Source organism: Lissotriton helveticus, chromosome 5_1, assembly GCF_964261635.1.
Source record: "Lissotriton helveticus chromosome 5_1, aLisHel1.1, whole genome shotgun sequence".
In the NCBI taxonomy this organism is placed as follows: Eukaryota; Metazoa; Chordata; class Amphibia; order Caudata; family Salamandridae; genus Lissotriton; species Lissotriton helveticus.
Window position 1 is genome coordinate 1,210,578,884 of NC_136065.1, and position 19,661 is coordinate 1,210,598,544.

General features: G+C 45.3%; 1 protein-coding gene across 2 annotated transcripts in view; it reads left to right on the top strand.

Moving 5' to 3' along the window:
- The first annotated feature begins 2,190 nt into the window (after window positions 1-2,190).
- Window positions 2,191-19,661, top strand: part of GRK5 (G protein-coupled receptor kinase 5) — a 648,325-nt gene continuing 630,854 nt past the window's right edge. Inside the window, exon 1 of one of the 2 annotated variants that reach the window (XM_078643914.1) lies at window positions 2,191-3,824. In XM_078643914.1, coding sequence (XP_078500040.1) covers window positions 3,773-3,824 — 52 coding nt within the window. In that variant the 5' untranslated portion in view covers window positions 2,191-3,772. The remainder of the gene's footprint in view (window positions 3,825-19,661) is intronic. The other variant, XM_078643917.1, reaches the window with a different exon arrangement.

Genomic DNA, 19,661 nt, shown 5'->3' on the forward strand with positions numbered 1-19,661 from the left:
CAACCTTGCCCGCATCACGAACCCCCTCCGCCCAGGAAGGGAACACATCTAACCCCTCCCAAGACCTGGCACCCACCTGCTTACCGCCATCTCCTTGCAAAGAGGAACAAACACCACTTCCCATAGAAGGGTCAATGAATCCCAAACCTGACCCAGAGAGATCTGCAGGGGTACCGGAAAAACCATGACCAACCACCTGTCCCTGTAATACAGCCCCCGCCCTCCTCTCCACCTGCGCCCATTCCCCCTCACCCACAGACCCACTGAGCACCGAAAACACCTCTCCACGAGTTGAACTAGGGGGAGAAAACAACAAGGGGCTAAAAGGCACAAAAGCACTTCCAGACGCCAGCTGAACAGATTGCACCCCATCACGGACAATATCACCACCAGGCACATGTACCGCAGAAACTCGAGCTGGCGTCGAAAAACGAACACCACCAGCCCCTGTACTGGAATCCAGTATTGCCTCCTCATCGACGACTCTCTGAGCCCCCACGCCTGACTGCTCAAAAATTTGGCCACCCGGCACTTCAGCCGGTAACACACCCTCACCGTCAGCGCACGGCGCGATAATTTCCCTGTGCGCATGCGCGCCAACCGCCGACGCGTCTCCCAATGGCTCCCCGTCAGGAAAAACGGAGGCAGAAGCAGAGCGCTTTCTGCCTCCACGCTTAACGAGAGAGGTGTGGCGCCGCGGCCAGGGCGACTGACGCTGGAATCTGGGGACCGCGGTTCGATCCCCGGCTCCGGCGGCAGGTTAGCTCAGCACCATGTGACTCTGGGCAATAGCTCGCTTAATCTCCCCGACGGCCCCCCAGCGCCTAGAGACCCTTACGGGTGATTGTGCGCTTTACAAATGTGGACTTTACTTTACTTTTACTTTAACGGACCGCTTGCCTCTTGCAGCGGGGACCGAAAGCGACCTCACCGGCAGCCTCACAGGAACCAGAGGAGCCGACGCCCCTCCCTCCCCCACTCCCGCTTCGCACAACACAACCGCCGCAGTCTTCAACGGCCCAACATTATCCTGGGCCGCCCTCCTAGAGCGCGGGCGGCCCCTCTCACTTACCGCCTCCTTCCGGGACCTCTTAGGAGAAACGCAAGCCGCCACCACCGCAGCAACGCGGGCAGAGGCCTGCCGCTGAGGCCGCGACGGCCCAGCCACGTCCCCTAACACTAGGTCCAAGCGCCCAGCCTCGCTCAAGAGGCGGATCGCCTCCAACACGCGATAGTCTTCTCCCGACATGATAAAGCACCAAAACACCCACCAAAATTTTTTTAAATAAATTTACTAATGGGCTCCCGGCCACCAGGTCATTCAGCCTAAAATGGTGGCCGGGGGGCGGAGACAGGGCAATATATATAATTGGGCTCCCCCGGTAGGAACCAGGGAAGCCCAAAAGGAGCCCAAGGTAGGTGCTCCGCAAACACCCCCCCCCCACTAGCCCAGCCGCGGGCCGTGGAGGGAGTTACGGTGGGGCAGGGAGGCGGGGAGGGGGCGGGGCAGGGTGGAGAGGGCTAAAAAGCGGCACCTGGATAATTACAGGTAAGTAAACAATTTGATTAACAAAACGAATTTCGTAGTGCGCACTGCATCGCATTTTGCGATGCAGTGCGCGCTACGAAATTCGTTTTATTATTTAAATTGTTTACTTACCTGTAATTATCCAGGTGCCGGTTTTTAGCCCTCTCCACCCTGCCCCGCCCCCTCCCCGCCTCCCTGCCCCACCGTAACTCCCTCCACGGCCCGCGGCTGCACTAGCCCCTCCCAAACAGCCCGGGGGGGGGGGGGGGGGGCGCCCTACGGTCGGCTGCCCCCCCCCAAGCCCCCCTTGCAGCTGGAGAACGAGGTTCGAGGCTCAGCTTTATATAATTCTGGGCTTAATCTCCTAGCGCCTACCAAGAAATGAATGTGTCCTTGTGTAGCGTAAGTGCGTAACTGGTCGAGTTCGCGTATATAAATCTACACACAAAAAAAACATGACTTATGTTTTCTCTTTTCAGTTGCACGCCTTTGAAACAAACAAACATGTCTTCCATGTCCTCTCTATTATTTGAGTGGGTGACAGTTTTGAACAGTTTGCAATTCAGGGCCAGATTTCCCCTCACCGCGTCCTTGGCCGGACCGATGTAGCCGGCGGACATTGGGACTCCATTTCCCGGCATGCCACCGTCCCCAGCGGTTTCAGAGGCATGGCGGCTCGCCTGGTGACGCATGCGCCTAGTGCCCTCTCAGCCTCACACCTCCGGGGGAGGGATGGAGAGCTGAGGAGGCTCCGGGCCGCTTGCACCGCTGGAGAGCGAGAATGAGGGCGGGTGAGAAAGGGGCGGCGAGCCCCGGAGACAGCACGCCGAGGAAGAGGAACCCGCTGGACTGAGGGCAGGAGGGAGGAGTGCCCAGTACCGGCCACTGCCAGCGATATTGTCCACACTTGCCCGTCCGACCCTGTGTCGTCTGCGCCCCAGTGTTTCCTCCCACTTCGGGCTTCTCTTTCATTGCCCTGCACCTTAAGTCTCCTAGTACCTCTCCCGGATTTCATCAAGTGATTCTGCCATTCCGTGCCCCCTCTCTTTTCCGCCTCTAGCTCCATTCCCTTTTAGCACACACCCCTTTACCTCTGCCCTCTAATGTCCCACCCCTCCAGTGGTTCTTCGGTGTTTCCCAAGGGTACCCTACCCCTCCAGTGCTGTATCTAGTACATACTTTCTTCCAGTGACAAACCCTCACCCCCCCGGTACCATTCCCTTCAATTGCTTCTCTTTTCCTTCCCACTGGTGCCCCTTTCAATGCCCCGAGACCCTCTGTTCTTCGGATCACCGCCCCTCCTGGACACCCACCCCGTGTGCTCGCTCCTCTATTACCCCCTCCTGCCACCTTCTTCTCTTTAGTGCCCCCGTCACTCCATTGCAGAATTACTTTACTGCTTCTCTGGAGCCCCCGAGTTACTCTCTGTGGCATGCATTAGCCTTCTTTGACCCATAGTGTTGCTCTACTGAGACCTTCCCTCTTGGTCTCTTTTCCAGAGACATTTTCCCTGAAATCAACGTCCCTTAGTGGCTCATATTGTACTTTGTTTTTCTCGTCTGTCATATTTTGTCTCCTGGGGTCCTGGCCCGCTTTATCCCACATATACGCGTTTCCTCTTTCGCCACTCTTCTCCCATCTTTCTCTTTTCCTTTAAAACTGCCAAATCACACTGCGGATACCTCTCGCCTGTCTAATCTCCCCCTTTTCCTCCCCACTACCCCCTCACCCTTACACCTCCCCGTTATCCTTCGAGTCTTCACCTGCCGCCAAATATTACACCTTTGCTGCTCACCTGGCATACGTTCGTTTCAGCCTTTGACCTCCCTTTAGTCTTTATCAGACATACCTCCGCCTCCTCGTCTTCTGTGTCTCACCTGGTCTGTCGTTTTCTCTTCCAATGACCTGTCTGTCATATGTCACCTTTATATCTGTCACACATCACATCTCGCCTACTGTATATCTCATCTGCCCCACTAGTAACATCAGGCTCGTATCTGCCATATCTCACCCCTTCAGGTCATGTCCTGTAATTCTACCGGTCTGAGCCACACTTGCTGTACTACACCCATCCTCTCTTGACCAGTCGTCTCAACCCTTCTGATCCTAACCTGCAATCACACCCTCTGTTCCTGACCTGCCATATCTTGCTCTTCCTGTGGTCTCCCCCCACCTTCCCCCTCCCTCCCTCCTCTTCCTGCTGCTGCTGCTGCTGCAGTGCTACCTCCACAGTTCAGCCTGTCAATGGAGCTGGAAAACATCGTGGCCAACACGGTCTTGCTGAAAGCCAGAGAAGGTGAGACCAGGGAGGGGGAGACTGAAGAAGGCAAGAGTGGGGGGTGCAGCCCTCCCTCCGCCCTCTCTCTTTGTAAATCATCAACATACAACGAACATATCATTCACCCTTATCGTCGCTCCATATACATCGCATAGCCACACACCTTGCCCAGGCAGACACTCTCGGAAACGGATGGCTTACCAGGCGCACATGCACTGTGTACAGGCATAGACGAACATACATCACGCATACAATACTAGAGGACACTCACATTGCACAGGCTTTACTGACGCGCATACGCTTGGAGCTCACGTTGCACATTCACACAGTGCAGGGCTACGAAAAGGTACAGACATACTTATTGAATGAAAACATGCTGCACATATCAATACCTACAGAAATTGCGTAAGCGCGCCCATGCACTGAATGCGCATTTTACGCATGCGGGCACATGCTCACGATATGACAATGGGTTTCGATGGGAGAGTAAAGACAGAGCTGAAGGTTACGTAAATTCGACGGCGTTGCAGGAGATTGAGAAATAGAAAGGGTTCCTGGGCCTGTCGATCTGTATCCATTGATAATGTCTTGTGCAATCTGTCGTTGTGTAGACAGCTGCTTTGGAACGTGCGAAAGAAAGGTTGCATTGCGCGCGGTTGTGTAAAAAAGATCTCGTTAAGACGCTTTGGATTTGAATATTGGTATCTTCGAGAATTAAGAGGTGCATTTTATTGTCTTATGTAAATGCACCGGGGGAACTCGGGGAGCGCACAGCTTTCGTAACCTTGGTTCTTGGGCTGCGTTTGCAGCCAAACTGTTGTAAAAGTGATGTGACCATTTTGAATTCACGCTGCTCGTCACAGTTGCTGAGTCTTTTTTATTTATTTAATAATTATCTTTCAGTGTCTGTTCTCTTTCTTGTACATAATGAATGATGTCAGAGCCCGCACGTTATTTCGCACACTTGTCTGGCATTGGTATTCCCCATATATATGAAAGAATGCCACATCTACCGTGCAATAAGCAAATGCCAAGGTCCATTTCTTTGCGCATATTATTATATTATAAAGGTCCTGCCATGTACTAGAGAACTAAGCGAGGGATTCTTGCCTGTCAGGGTCTCTACTAGCACAGAATAGTTACAGCTTTCCCGGACTACTGGGCGAGATTAGCTCATAGTGCGCTTTGCCATTCATGCCGGCTCGCGTTAGAAGGAGGCATGTTTTGCAGTCCTTTCCCAGGCCATGGCCAATGGCATCACCCTGCGCGCCAAGCTCTGCATGTCCAAGTGCCATTTCACTACGGAACAGAGTGTAGGAAGGCTGCTCTAGCCATCGAGGCGTTGTCCTTCTATGATTGCAAGAGCCATCGCCCTGCTTGTCTGGGCACTTTTACACTCTGGGCACCGAAAGCATCACGACCGTCACGATATGAGCGCTTTATCCCGGGGCTTCAGGGCACCGCCATCCTGTGCTTTCAGTGCAGACATGCCGGCTCTGGCAAAGCATAGAGACCGGATAAGAGATGAGCCCAGAGCCGGTAATTCAAGCCGCCTTCTGGGCGTTCAGTCAACAAGGTTATGTGCATGTGGGGCCCTGAGGCTGCGGGGATGCTAGTGATGACCCTGGCCTTGTCTGCTTGGTTTTAAGATACACTGCCTTCTAATTCCGGAGAAGGAAGCCATGGTTCACTGTAAGCCCAGTAAATCAACGAAATGTTTCTACAAAGCACACATCTGTTTAACCCTCGTCTATATTTTTCCTTGTAGTAAACGTCACTGGCTGTGGCACAAATCCTGTTGGTTATTGGGAAAGCACAGGGCCATTCTCATGTGTTGGCTTCCAGCAGCTGTGGTAGCCTGCAGGAGGTGCCTGTCGATTATCGATGCTCCTAAATTGAATTATTTTGAGCGCCATGCCCACCTGACTGTTGACGTGTCCTTGTGGCCCGAGTAGATTTGCATTTATTTTTTTAACGCTTACTACCCCTGAGAGGCGTTGAATGAGCAAATTACATTGTTTGCAAAAATACAGCTCTTCTATTAGAATTGCCTAAAGGTGTTTCCTGGTTAGGAAGAGGTGGTGCTCTGTGAGGTGGGAAAAGATGAGTTGGTTTTTTAAGGTGAGATGAGTGGCTTTCATGGGGGTGATCAAGGGCAGCATGTGTTACATAGCTGCTGTCATTGTTATACGAGTGAGTACCATAGTTTTTCTTGCACTCTGTTTGGAGGCTCTATAATCATATTTTGCCATGTTGGGCCAGAACACGTCCAGGGGTGTTGCTCAGTAGTTTGTTGTTGAGATACTTTGAGGTATTTCTGTGGATGTGTTTGTGGGTGAGCCAGTCAGTGTCTCAATAGTAACACATATGTTAGACAGAATGATTAGTTCATTCATAGTTGCAAAAGTGCAGTCCAAAGGCATCTTTGCAGACACCAGGCTTATTGTGGCATTCAAGATCATTGGAAGACAGAAATGTAATGTTTTGGCAAGCAAAGGGAGAGAGATGGCACCGTCAAGTTGGTTGTTCACCTTACTTTTCAGTACTATGTAGAAATATTAAGGGCAAGAATGAAAGGGAGGGTTGATGATTGTGGCAGGGGTATTGATGGGATGTGCTCATCACTGGTATAATGGGTATTTGATCCCTTTTTGAAACTACCTTAGAAGACATGTACCCGCTATTTCTGTAACTTTAGGTCTGGGACAAGGGAATGAAAACCCCAATAAGCAAAATGCATAATCCTACTTGACCTGTATTTCTTCCTTTATGCCTAAAACAATCTTATGGTTCTGACCCCCGAAAAAATCTACTCCGTGTGCATACTCTTTTCTCAAACACAGTTTATTCTTATTTCTCATTTTTAATCTTGCTTGCTATCACCAATAAGCACATTCAACACTAACCCACAATTGATTTCACATAATTTGGATATGCTATTCCATGGATTACTTTGATAAAACACTTCACGTCCAAGATATGGAACACATCGACATTGATGATTCACCTCACATGAATGGAGTTTATTGGGTTTTTAAAGAACATAACCGCTGTCGGTGCGCCACGCAGTGTGCGCATGCGCAAGGGAGTAGCAGCTCACCTCGCGTCTATTATAGAAAGGTCTACGTTCCGGTAAAGGCTCTGTATGCCGCTTCCGTCTGGCGGTTATTTAAGAGCAGAGGGCGTACCTACGGGTGCCTCCACTTCCGCTTGGTTTATTAACCGAGGCACCGACGGACAGGTGAGTGTCCTTACGGACTCGCTGTAATCTAGCTATACTTCACTAGTTGATCAGTCCTGACAGGCTTTCTTTGTGAAAGAGGTGGTGAAGTTATTTTTCTGAGGTCTCTGATGCCTTGATCACTCAGGGGTCTACATTGAGTTCAGCATAGGGTTAAGATCTTAACATGAAACCTTAATAAACCCCTCTCAATAGTGCTATGAGACTGAATGGTTATAGTAACACAATACGGAGCCTTGATATCAGAGGTATCCCACATTCAGGTCAGCCCACTTAGGCTTGTATGTGAGTCTTGATCAGTCCTCTTTAACCAGCGCTACCATACTTACTAATTGAGTACTTTTATCTTAATGATAGGTTCGGGCACATTCACAGGACGTCTTTTGAGGCACTACGAATTAGCGCCACTTAATTGATTGTAATAAGGGAACCTATCTACATGATAGGTCTAAACACCAGCTGTGGGTGATTTGGAAGCATTTTTTGAATATCCATTTTTTGAATGTCTATACTGTGCTATCCCCTATGTAACACATGGGATTTGTTGCTATATGTGTACTTTGGTAGATCAGCTGGGTACCTATCACACGTCTGTTGGGTTTGGGTGTAGAGCGATTGGCTTGGGCACTATAGGGCTGTGAGCTCATTGTGTTCCTTTTTCTACACCACAGAGCGGGGCCTCATGCTCCCGAGCGGTTGCCGGGTGAGGTGAGGTCTTCACCCACATAATGCTGGGTGAGTATCGCTGCGAGGAAATGCCTCTTAGTGATGAAGCTATTATGCTTATTGTACATATGCAGAATGTCAATTATTCTGCTGGTGTGTTTGGTCTATACTGGCTTTCTGGATTAAGGGGGTTGCGGATGTGTTATTCAGTGCTGTTGGCTAACATTTTTTTGTTTTGTTTGTCTTTATTAATAGGAAGAAGAATTGTTTCTCTCCCTTTAGTGGACGTCTAACCATGAATGTTCCTGGTAGACATGTATCCTTTTACTAGTGACTGTTGCGCTAGTTATCATCCCTTGTGACTGTTGCAGTCACAGCGACAGTAGCCTATTTAATTTCGAGGTCCTGAAGAATGCCGGGGAAATTCCCCTTTGGCAGAAACATGTCGACCGTATTTCACTAGCGCCAGAGGGTAGTCATACTACCTAGCGCCGTTTTTATCCCCTGACACACGGACTGTTATACACATGCCTTTCCAGAGCTAGTGTAGTCATTTTATTTATCACTTTCACTTGAGCACTGCGCACTATCTAGTCCACAGTATGGCAAACATCTTGACTAGTCCTCTGATATCCACTTCAAAAACTGGCACTACATGGCCAGCCAAGATATGGATTGATCAGCAATTCCACATGATGCATATTCCACCGAAGGGGTGGTCTGATGGGATTGGTACTAGCTCTGTTTGTTTCCCAAGGAGCACTGGTTCGCAGATGCAACCGGCTGGACCCCAGTTACTGTTATAGTCACACACCACTATCCTGACCTGTTCCACTCTTCGTGTTTTTTGTGATTCACCTCACACAACAATCCACTCGCTCCTACACACATCCAGAATCAACACCTATCATACTCTCCATACTCACCACAATTCAGCCACTCTACACATACACAAAACAGAACACAACGGGAAACAGTTTTGATTTTAGCTGCTGTAGTGTTGTGAGCTGGAGTTTCTCCTAAAACGCTCAACGCACTGTTCGATGTGGAAAATAATATCGTCCAGCCACCTTCTTCAGAACCACACTACAATGCAATTACTTCAAGAGGTGGTCAGTGGGGAGATACTGGCACGAAGATCTAAAACACACAGATATGAGAGTAAGGTAGCGCCTTTTTGTTTTCTTTCTCCTTTTTTGAAGCTTCAACTCCAAGGAACCAACAAAGATTATCCGAAAAGGTCCTCCTACATGCCATTGTTTACATCTGAATCCTGCAGAAACATTGGTGGCCCGCAAACAACTATAGCGTTTTAACAGGATGACTCTCTGGACGTCTGGCCTACAAAAGAGGATTTCACAGAAGCAAACAGCAAAACACGAGTACCTACTCACTGTGAGGGGACACTATTGTCCCTCTAAGAGAGGACTCAATACAAGGACTTTTTTCGATAATCTTTTTTGGACCCTTGGAGTTGAAGCTTTGAAAAAGGAGAAAGAAAAAGATTGTGCTACCTTGCTCCCAAATCTGTGCATTTTTAGATCTTCATGTCAGTATTCCCTCCCCGCACTGACCACCTCTTGAAGTAATTATATTGCAGTTTGGTCCTGAAGAAGGTGGCTGTGCGAAATATTTTTAAAACTGAAACAAACGTTGACTGTTTTTTGGAGTGACTCCAGCTCACAACACTAGAACGGCTAAAATCAAACTGTTTTCCCATTGTATTTTGTTTTGTGTACGTGTAGGGTGGCTGGGTCGTGGTGCGTATGGAGTGTATGGTAGGTGTCGATTCTGGATGTGTGTAGGAGAAAGTGGATTGTTGTGAGGGGGTATCTTCAATTTCAATGTGTTAAATATCATGAATGTAAAGTGTTTCATCAAAGTAATCCATGGAATAATATGTCAAAATTATGTGAAATCAGTTGTGGATTAGTGTTGAATGTGTTTATTGGTGATGTCATGTAAGATACAAAATAAGAATAATCTATGTTTGACAAATGAATATGTCCACTGAGTATATTTGGGTGGGGGAGTCAGAACCCTAAGCAGTTCTTAGGCATAAAGAAAGTAATGCAGGTCAGGTGGGATTCTGCATTTTGCTTGTGGGCCGTTTTTGAATCTATTCTGACTGTGTAGTTCAGTTTTGAGTATGTCAAGTTTCAGAAAGGTCCTTGCTATCCAGTGTTTGACAGGGTCCTTTCAGTTGCATGTTTTTGGACTTGTTTATCAAGGTTTAGGTAGAATTGCTTGCCATCCCTGTGGGAGTGGTAAGTGTGGTTGAAGTTGTGTTGCTGATGACGTTATTGCATGCCATTAGAACTATAAAATGCAATGACAACTGTGAGGAATGGGATAGTTGGATGAGGACCAGCACAGGATATGACAGCAGCTCTGAGAAGCAAGAGTTATTCACTTAAGCTTGCATAACATTTGTTAAGCTTCTTACTTCTTGTCTCAACAAAATTGGCAACAAGTATTTACTACCCCAGCTTTTACCCATGCGTGTACAGAATCAGCACCATCAAGATTGAACAGTGAAATTGTCGTTTCTGCCTTTATCGATACTGGCTTCACCAATATGGGAGCAAAATACTGTATCCCAAAACCAAGACTTCCAAAAGTTTACCATAGTCAGATCTCCCACATTTATTTGATTCGGAGATGGGGTTCAACCTCAATTTCATCAGACAGTGTCCCCCCGCATTAAGGCACCTCCCAAAGTTTAATTAAATAATTCCAATTTAAGAATAATTTGGGACCACTCTTTAACTGAGCTCTAGATCAATAAAAAGTTAAAGGGTTTTATTACAAAATTTGAAAATAAGTGTTGCAGAGTCAATGCCATGAAGGTTTTCAAAGGCAGAGTTATACAAAGTATGTACAAATCAGAAAGTATTCCAGGTCCCAATGGGCTGCAAAATAAGAAACAAACAGGAAGCATCCCGAGCAGAAAATCAAAGCTCAAAATCTCCGACTCGCCCCCAAAATAAAGGATTTTTTGATGCATGATTCTTGCATAGGAAAAATTAATTTTGCAGAATTATTGTGGTGTGAACAAAGGTCTAATTTCTTTAGCAAATTAGAGCACACGGAAAAAAGAAACATCATTACTTTAACAACTAAGCACTATCCCATATACTTGAACAATTATTAAGCTTGCTCAATGCTAAGATCATTTGGAGAAGTTCAAACAAATAAGTAACATTTTCAGTGTCACTATTTGAATAAATAGACTTAATTGAAGCAGCAGAAGATATAATAATGTGTTGGCAGTCATATCCGAGTTAGAAAAGTTCAACATGAGCAAAATAATAAACAGTGACAAATGTTCGAATGCATGTCAGCCTAGTAGTTTTATGCATAGCTTCTGGAGAGATTATGTGCAGGGGGAAAAGCACTTGATGAGTAACAGAGACCTCATCCTTCCTTTTTATTTTTTTTGTCCTCATCTCACCTTTAAGCAAATTGCAGAATGTTACAGCCGTTTTTATGGACCTGGGCTCCCTCCGGCCGACTGCGCATGGTTAGGTCCCCCGACCAACTCCTTACTCTGGAGTTTTAAGGTGTAATCATAGAACCGGGAGCCTTCGCACTTCATTGTCTACACAGTCTCAGATCTCTGCCCATGGCAATAAGAGGTTGCCAGAAGCTTTTTGAGGTGTTACCAACACTGGCAATATCGAGGCGAGCCATTGCAAATGGGGAGTTCAACCATTCTTCCATTCTTGGGGGGGTTGGGGTCTTTCCATTTCAGGAAATGGAGACCTCTTCCATCTTAATTAAAATGGAATTTCTTAACAGAATTGTGGCCTAATAAAACACATCAAAATATACTATTCTGCACTTCATGGGAAATGCATTACAAAAGCAATTGTATAAAATCAGTCTGCACATATGAAAATCGTGTGTGTAAATGTGTATTGCACAGTGTAAATGTTGCACAAATATATAAATCCGATCGTTTTTTGCAACAACATGCAGTGTGAGGACGCAGATAATAAGAAAACTGTGTCTCTGCTGCCACCATAACTGTAAAAGTGCTTACTTCAATTCAAAACTGCTGTGAGTATTTACTCGGATTATAACCGGACCATACACACCTTGGCACTGCACGCCGATGAACTTTTCAAATGCCCGCTGCTTCAAGAGAACCTTCATAGACGTTCACTGTGCAGCTCTACATCGCTTTAATACTAGGATACAGAGCGGTGTGACGTTTCACGCAGGTCACATTTCGTGACCCCATGAGCCAGCCATATTGATTGTATGACAGTACTTCAAATCACTGCTTCAATGCATGTATGGGATAGAGCTAACATCATACCTTCGATTTGGTATTTCTTTCAACAAACTGCCACATTAGTGGTAGTGTGTTTTTTTTCTGTGTGTGTACTGTTTTAAGCTTAAGAAAATTTCCCCAACTTTGCAGAGCTGTCAGGTCCAGCTTCAGCAGCAAATCTGCAAAGCTGGGGTTATTCACTTTTAAGCTTGAAAAAAGTATTATTAGCTTATGTCTCTTCTCAACAGAAATCTTCAGGAGTGGGAAGGTAAACGGAGAGCGCTGCCATAGGAGGTTGATACTGGTGGATCTCCACAGAAGACATGATGGAAGTTGGACGCAAAGTAGGCCAGTTTGTTGAAATCGGTGGTAGAGGAATCAGTTTTGGACCTACTTCAATAGGAACAGACCAACCCAAACTGATACGGAATGTTCGGCCTAGATCATCCCTTGTGGGGTGGGCTAAGACCGATGAGCATATGACTGGAACCTGTCAGTAATGGAAAAATGAGCCAAAAAAAAGATGGACTGGAATTCAATCCAGCCAAATTTACTCGAAGGCTAGATTAACTCAGGCATTCTATCCTTCTGTTTTTGTGCTGTCATAGTGTTTCACATGTCAGGTTGACCTCTGAAAGACCTTCTGGCTGGGGCATAATGAGTCCTATGTCATTCCCCCATCTCTAGCGGGATAACGTTGGGACAGTCAGCCCTATACCAGGCATTAATAAGGCTTCATTTTCTTGTGGATATGCTCCTCTCGAGCTGAAATTCAATGTAGTGAGACAGCTATTTTAAAAAAATAGAAACACTTGATCTCCTTGCTTTCTTAATATGTCTCTTAAGTTTTGGAACAAAATGCCTCAAATTAACTCCAGAGTTTTCCAGAAAGCAGTGAAATCCTTTAGGGTTCAGTCTGGTCATTTACGTGGAACTGGGAATCGCCTCCGTGACTATACGTTTTATTCCAACTTTAAGCACACAATGTAGAATGGAGACCGTGTCAGTTTAGTAAGAGTGTCACTCGACCTGGGCATCCTGTGGTAGTGAGTTAATTTTTCAAGGCCTGGGCTTTGGGGGGTAAAAATGAGCTGTCTGTGTGGTTAAAGTCTCTTATTGGTGGCAGTCTGCGTGCCCACTGTGTGTCGATGAAAAAATGTGCTTTTGATAGTTTATTTTGTGTTTGTTTGAGCTTGTAAGCCTAGTATTTTTATGAAGGGGTATGTGGGTTAATGGGAGGATTTAGTGATGGTTACATGTGCCTATCAAGATTATTTTAGTTCTCTGGCGCAAAGATGGCTAAGGTGGAGCTGCAGCCGTGAGAGAATCATTCACCTGTGATGTAGAGACAGTCAATGTGGGCTACAGAAGTTTCATTTAGAGGCACGATGTTTGTGTCTGATTGCTTGCACTAGTGCTGCAAATAGCGTTTGCGAGGGTTGTACCCAGTCCTGCCAAGTACCACGCATCAGGCGTTAGCCTAACACATTTCAGTGTGGTGCTTCGCATCACTGCACTGAAATGCATTGTCTCGCATGTGTATCGTGTCTCAGCTCAACTGTCACTGAAGAGCTGCCTAAAAACTGTTATATGGAGTGTGGCAGCTGGCAGTGTCCCTGCCCGTGGTGTGCACACTGCATCCGAAGTCTTGCGGCTTGCAGCTGAGCTTAGGCTGCTGGAAGACTCACTGCTACAATGTAGCATTCATTGTGATTCCCGCAGCGTGGCTCTCAGACACAGCCTGCCCGTGACAAGACGTCGAGGTAAAGCCCAATGACTGCTACTGAGACAGTCGGGCCTAGTCAGGTTGTGTAATACATACTGGTCTGCGGGGTGAGGGGGGTTGTCACGTCTTGCTGCCAGAGTTTGTTGTGGGAGGAAGGTGGCTTACTGGTTTGGGGCAGCGCCACAATCATGGTGCTTGCAGTGCTGCTTGCACCAGCCTGGGCTGCCCTGTGATGTCAGCAGTTGTTAAATCTTATGACCCCCACGTCCAGGCCTCCTGTGGCAAATTCAATTATTGGTGAGTCACGGAGTTAGTGACCCGGTTGCAGTGGGTACCAGGACAGCCTGTCACTGGACTGAGCTCACTCGGTACGCCTGGGCAGCGGGCGGCAAACCCGAATTGCCGCAGTGGCTTTTGGCCTGACATGGAGAGTTACCAATGTTGCCTGTGCTGGCAAACGAAAGTTGAAGAGGTAAGTAGTTGCCTGCAACCGAGTGTGTGTTAATATAATAACACATTCCAATGGCAGTGTGCGATCAGGCTGGCAGCTGCCTGTAGTCAGTGGGTGATCTCCACTAAGGTGTGACAAAGGTGGATCCTCGACTTTGTGTAACTGTTCATGTTGTTGGGGCCTCTGATATCCCCTGTTGGACCGGGTCACTCATATCACAGAGAGAGGCCAGAGTCCTGATGCTCTCCTGATTTTGGTTTTGGCGGCAAGGGGGTGCCCACAAAGGCTGTGTTTTGTTTTTCTGCTGGCCCACAGGGGCAACCCTAGGAACCAGAGTTTGTTGTTAGGGCCTTACACATCCAGATTGGGCGGCCCAGTCGGCGAAGGGCATTACGCTTTTTCCCTTCCACGTCTAATGCTTTGCAGTAGTTAACTTACAGTTTCTCATTGCTCAAATGGGTATTTTTGTGATATTTATATGTTTCCCTTGTCTTCATTCCTTCATTTTGCTTGTGAGAAAGTGTCACTCATATTTGTTGAAATGTCACTCATAATTACATTGAAATTATGAAAATGTCACAAATTGCATACTGAAACCTTTGTACCTTTCTGAGGGTAGTCCTTGTTTTGAGTAGATTTTCTTTTTTTCAGGCTCGTCTTTAGTTTTTTTTTGTAAGTAGGTTTGGCAGTGTTTGAGAACAAGTACGGTCATGAATAGCAGACGTATTGTAACATTTGTTGTTGCTTGGCACAAGGAGTGACCACAGTTTACATACTTTCCTGAATTTCAGCTGAACTACTATGGTCAGTAACACAATGTTATTCCCTTGTGTGGAGGGGTGTGGAGGGGTGCCCTTCTATGAAGCTGCACATGTGCTGGCCCCATTGTTTGAAATGTCCAGGTTTCACGTACTATCAGGGGTTATGCTCCTTAAGCTAACCTATGCTCTAGTTTCTGTGGTGCCCACTGACTGCTCATTAACCCACCTTTCTTAGCTCAGGCTCCCCTGCAGTTTGCTGACATACCCCTCAGAAGGTCTATGGGATGGTGGCTTGTGGCCCAGCTTATTCTCAGTGAAGAATTGTTTCTTATCGAAAAGATGGAAACAGTACTTCTTTTGAGTTATCTGGGTACTGGTAGTTTTTTTTTAATTGAGCATTTGATGGCGTTAGGCTGTCTTATTGTAATTGAGCATTTGATGGCGTTAGTCTGTCTTATTGTAATTGAGCATTTGATGGCGTTAGTCTGTCTTATTGTAATTGAGCATTTGACGACGTTAGTCTGTCTAATTGTAGTAATGCGGAGAACCAACACCACCTGTCGTTTTTAAATTCTTTCATATTTTGATTGAAATGTATAGTGACAAAGTTGGGTGTACGGGCCCTGTCCAAACATTTAAGAACATTACATCAATTAATCGGGTCCCTAGTGTCATTAAAACTGAGAGTTCCGCCCTTGGGTTTCGGACCCCTGGCACAACTGATTACTTTTGTCTATTCCACCAGATGGTCTCCAGATTGTATGGTATGGTCTTTGACATTGGCGATTGGGCATTTGCCGGGAAGGTCGGGTGTGGATGTCAGGTGCGAAGTGGCATTTTAACTATAAAGAAACACAAATGGTACCCATGAGTTATAGACACAAACTCCTGCATTTCAAGTACTTGAACAGGATTTACACCCCAGCTGAGAAGGAACACAAGATAGACCATGCTCGACCACACATTTGCCCCCGTTGTGGAGCCTACCAAATGGACTTTCTGCACCTTGCATGGTGCTGTCCACTAAAACACACCTTTTGGGAGGAAAGAACCAGCAACCTCGAAAAAAAGATAGGAGCCCCTGTTGACCCAGAAACACTGACTGCATTGTTGGGATATATCAGACCATTCCCTTCCAGTAATAGTTGCTTTGTTGCCATGTCGCTGCTGCTTGCCAAGTATATGGCTGCTATGCACTGGTGCAGAACCATGGTCCCCTCAGAAAATGACTTGCCTAAAGATATGGTATTTTATAACAATACAATAGACACCCATCCTCAGACATAACTGCAGATATTGAGGTCTAGGGATACATGGGGCCCACTAAAGACATATCTTCTATGAAAAGGGACCACCGGGGAATCGGACCAGGAGAGCCACCTCTCTACTGAGGATTTGGTTGCAAATTGACTGGCCCACATGGGTGCTATGTAGGCCGGAATGGGAAGCTGGAGGCTCAATCCTCTGCCTTTTGCCAAGTGTCTGTGCTAACATTTTGGATGGAGCCCCAGACTCCTCAGCTGCTGTAGGCATCAGACAAATGATGGTCAAGGTAGACCACCAATTGTTCGTTATTGGCTGGTCCTCTGGAAATAATCTATTTGCCAGTGTATTATATCATAAAAACGAGACCGTTACATGGCTTCACAGCTTGAGTGCAATGATGATAGTAATAAATACAAAAAACAGAGGTCTATTGTAGGGCATTTGTGGGGTCTAAGCGTTTGTCTGGTATTTAATCTGCAAATATTGCTATTTGCAAGGGGTTGGCATCTTTTTGTATTGTGTTACTGGAGGTGAATTGTAAGACTGAACTTTCTCCTTCCACAGGACTTTTTGGATGTGGGAGTTTTCAACCCAAGCCCTTCTGTACTGCTCTTCACATGCCGAAATAAGCTGATGTAATCTAATGATGGTGTTTTTCTAAATGTTGACAATTAGGTTTGTGTTCCTGCATTCTCCTGAAATGTTGGGTAGAGAAGGGGATGACACACACTGGTAGGGGCAATGAATGTGGTTTTACACTGCCCATGCTCAGTTCGACTTGAACTGCTACTGACCGTATTGGACGTATTTTGTGTGTGATCAAGGAAATATGTGTTGCAGGAACTTATGCTTCACATGTTCTGTGTTAAGAGGGAGTTGATCTTGCAGCCTGTGCTAAATCTGTTCGGGTCGCCTACTAACAGTGACTGGAATCTTCCATTCTGTTGATGGGATGAAGCCCTTATTCACAATTAATTGCATTTTTCCTAAGTAAGGTGTTACTAGCACTCTTCAACTGTAAAGCAACAGTGGCTGCTCCGTTCTGTAGACGAGTTAACTTTAGACACACTTTAACCAATGGGGACATTTTTCGTATGGACTTCTTTTCAATTACAAATATATTTCATGCACAAAGCCTTGATGCGTGGCATTACTCCATCCTGTTTTCAAGGTCCTAGAAGGCACTTTACTGTGTAGGATTTTGCAGTGTTGGATTCTCATTTGTTTTAATATTGTCAACAAGTTCAAACCTTTTTGTTTACCAAAGTTCAAATCTGTCTGGGGCTCATTCTTACGGATATGGGCTGCATCATGGCGAAGCCTTTGTTGCATGACTTCTTGATTCGTTCTTTAGAACACTTTTCTGTTTGGGCTTCACAAGAAATGCATTAGGTGATCTTAGTAATAAAATGATCATAGCGTTGATTAAATGATCATAGTAGTGCAGTATGGCCTTGCTCCGCAATGCATGCTCTTTGAAAGTTTTTGAGATCCTCACAGGCTCAGTACGTGCTAGGTAATGGTATTTGATACATGTTTGTACATTCTTCATTGCACTAAAAGTTGGAATCTGCACGAAACCAACTGATACTCCGTTGTACAATATGGAGTAGTGTTGCAGCGCTACTCCGGAAATATCTTCTAAAACCTCGTCACTTTTCCCCCTAAGTTTCAAATCACACATTTACTCATCAGTAGGGCCCAAAACACTGCGAGTCACTCGTACACACATTCTCTACTTCATGGATTGGTGAGACTCAAAGGAGAGCTGTTGGCTCATAGCGGAGTGTCTAAATTAAGCTAAATATTTATAATATGTACACCTGCTGTTTAAATGGTTTACCATGGTTATATTAAAGAGACCATTTATTCAGACACACCACCATTAATTGTCAATGGATCTGCTAGTAAAAATTAGACTAAGGATGAACAAGACCAGCTCAATTCTCCATTTATCTAATTTTTATTTAAAGAAAATCTTCTAGCATGACCTTTATTTATTCACTTATAAATTAATTTAATGCAAATAGATTTTAAGAGAAAGAAAGAATTTTAACTCATACATTTATATTTCATTTTAATTCAAACTCATGAATATCATGACTATCAGTGTCTTTTAACAGTTCTGATTGGTTAATTCAAGGGGTGGATGAGCATAACCTCATCATCTTATTGTTTAATTTCCACAAGATCAGCTCAATGAAAATGGACTTTGTCCTTATTATACCCGCTTCGCTCATGTCCTTTTAACTGGTAAGTTTTAGTTCTTTTCCCACGTTTCTCAGCACGGATGTCCATTTTGTTGGCACTCAGCTGGACTTTCGGGGCACCCAGTCCTTGACCCATTCTGCACAGGCATAAGCAGTTCAGACTCGTCTGCAGTTCATTTCACCATGCGCATGCGTATTGCACTTCAATCTCGGAGTCACAGAAACATCCATTTTGTTCTAGGCCTCATAGGCCAGAATGGGAACTATTATAGAAACAAACACAATTAAACGTAAATTATTGAAATATAACCCTTTGTTTATCTCCCCCTTTACTAAGGTATCCCTGTTAGTTATTACCTAGCAAATAAAGCAACATATATGCGTAATTTACTCACCAGTCTTCATGTTTTTGCCACAAATAAACAAACAGAAAGCACATTCAGGCCGCTTTTGGTTAGTTTATAGCTGCTGCATTAATTTTGAATATAACAACAACACTTAGTTGATTATAGTTTGCAACATGAGCAAATTAGTTTCCCACGTGTACTTGCGTGTGCATTCTATTCTATGTTGGTTAATTTTCCAAATCACACGATTAATTCATGTTATTGTTATGAGTAAGTGACTTCACGAGGTGTATACAAAAGTTTGTTTTTCCAACTCGCTCCATCAGTAGCATCATGATGTTGATTTAGTTATGCAATATCTTCATATAGTCTGGATTTTTTATAGTTCACTGAGGCACCTTTTTACAGTGTAACTGGAGAATCTTAATTGCCTCACTTCGTAATATTTTGTCTACATTTCCTCTAATTCGAATTATTATTGCCTCCAAATCTGTCACTCTTAATGACCCTTTTTCAGGAAATGTTTAATCATGGTTGCTGTCATCACCGTGTATCAAATCTTTGACAGAGGTTGAATTATGTTTGCTTTAATCCACTGATTTGTCTTGCCCATGTATTCCTTATCACATGGACATTGAATTGATTGCATAGAAAACATTCAGTGTACTGTTATTTGCAAAAGTGTATTGGTTAACTCGAATACTCTGATGCTGGAACTCAAGAGTACTTTACTCACATTTGTGTTGACCCTCTACCAGTGGGAGAATTGAAATGTTTTTGAGGGAGCTTTCATCATTCCTTGTTTCAAGCCCCAGCTGCACTTAATCTTACTTACAATTTTGCCTCTATGTAATGTGAAAATGTTTTTTGTTAAGCCTGAGCGAAAGAGCAAAGCATGCCAGCGTGCC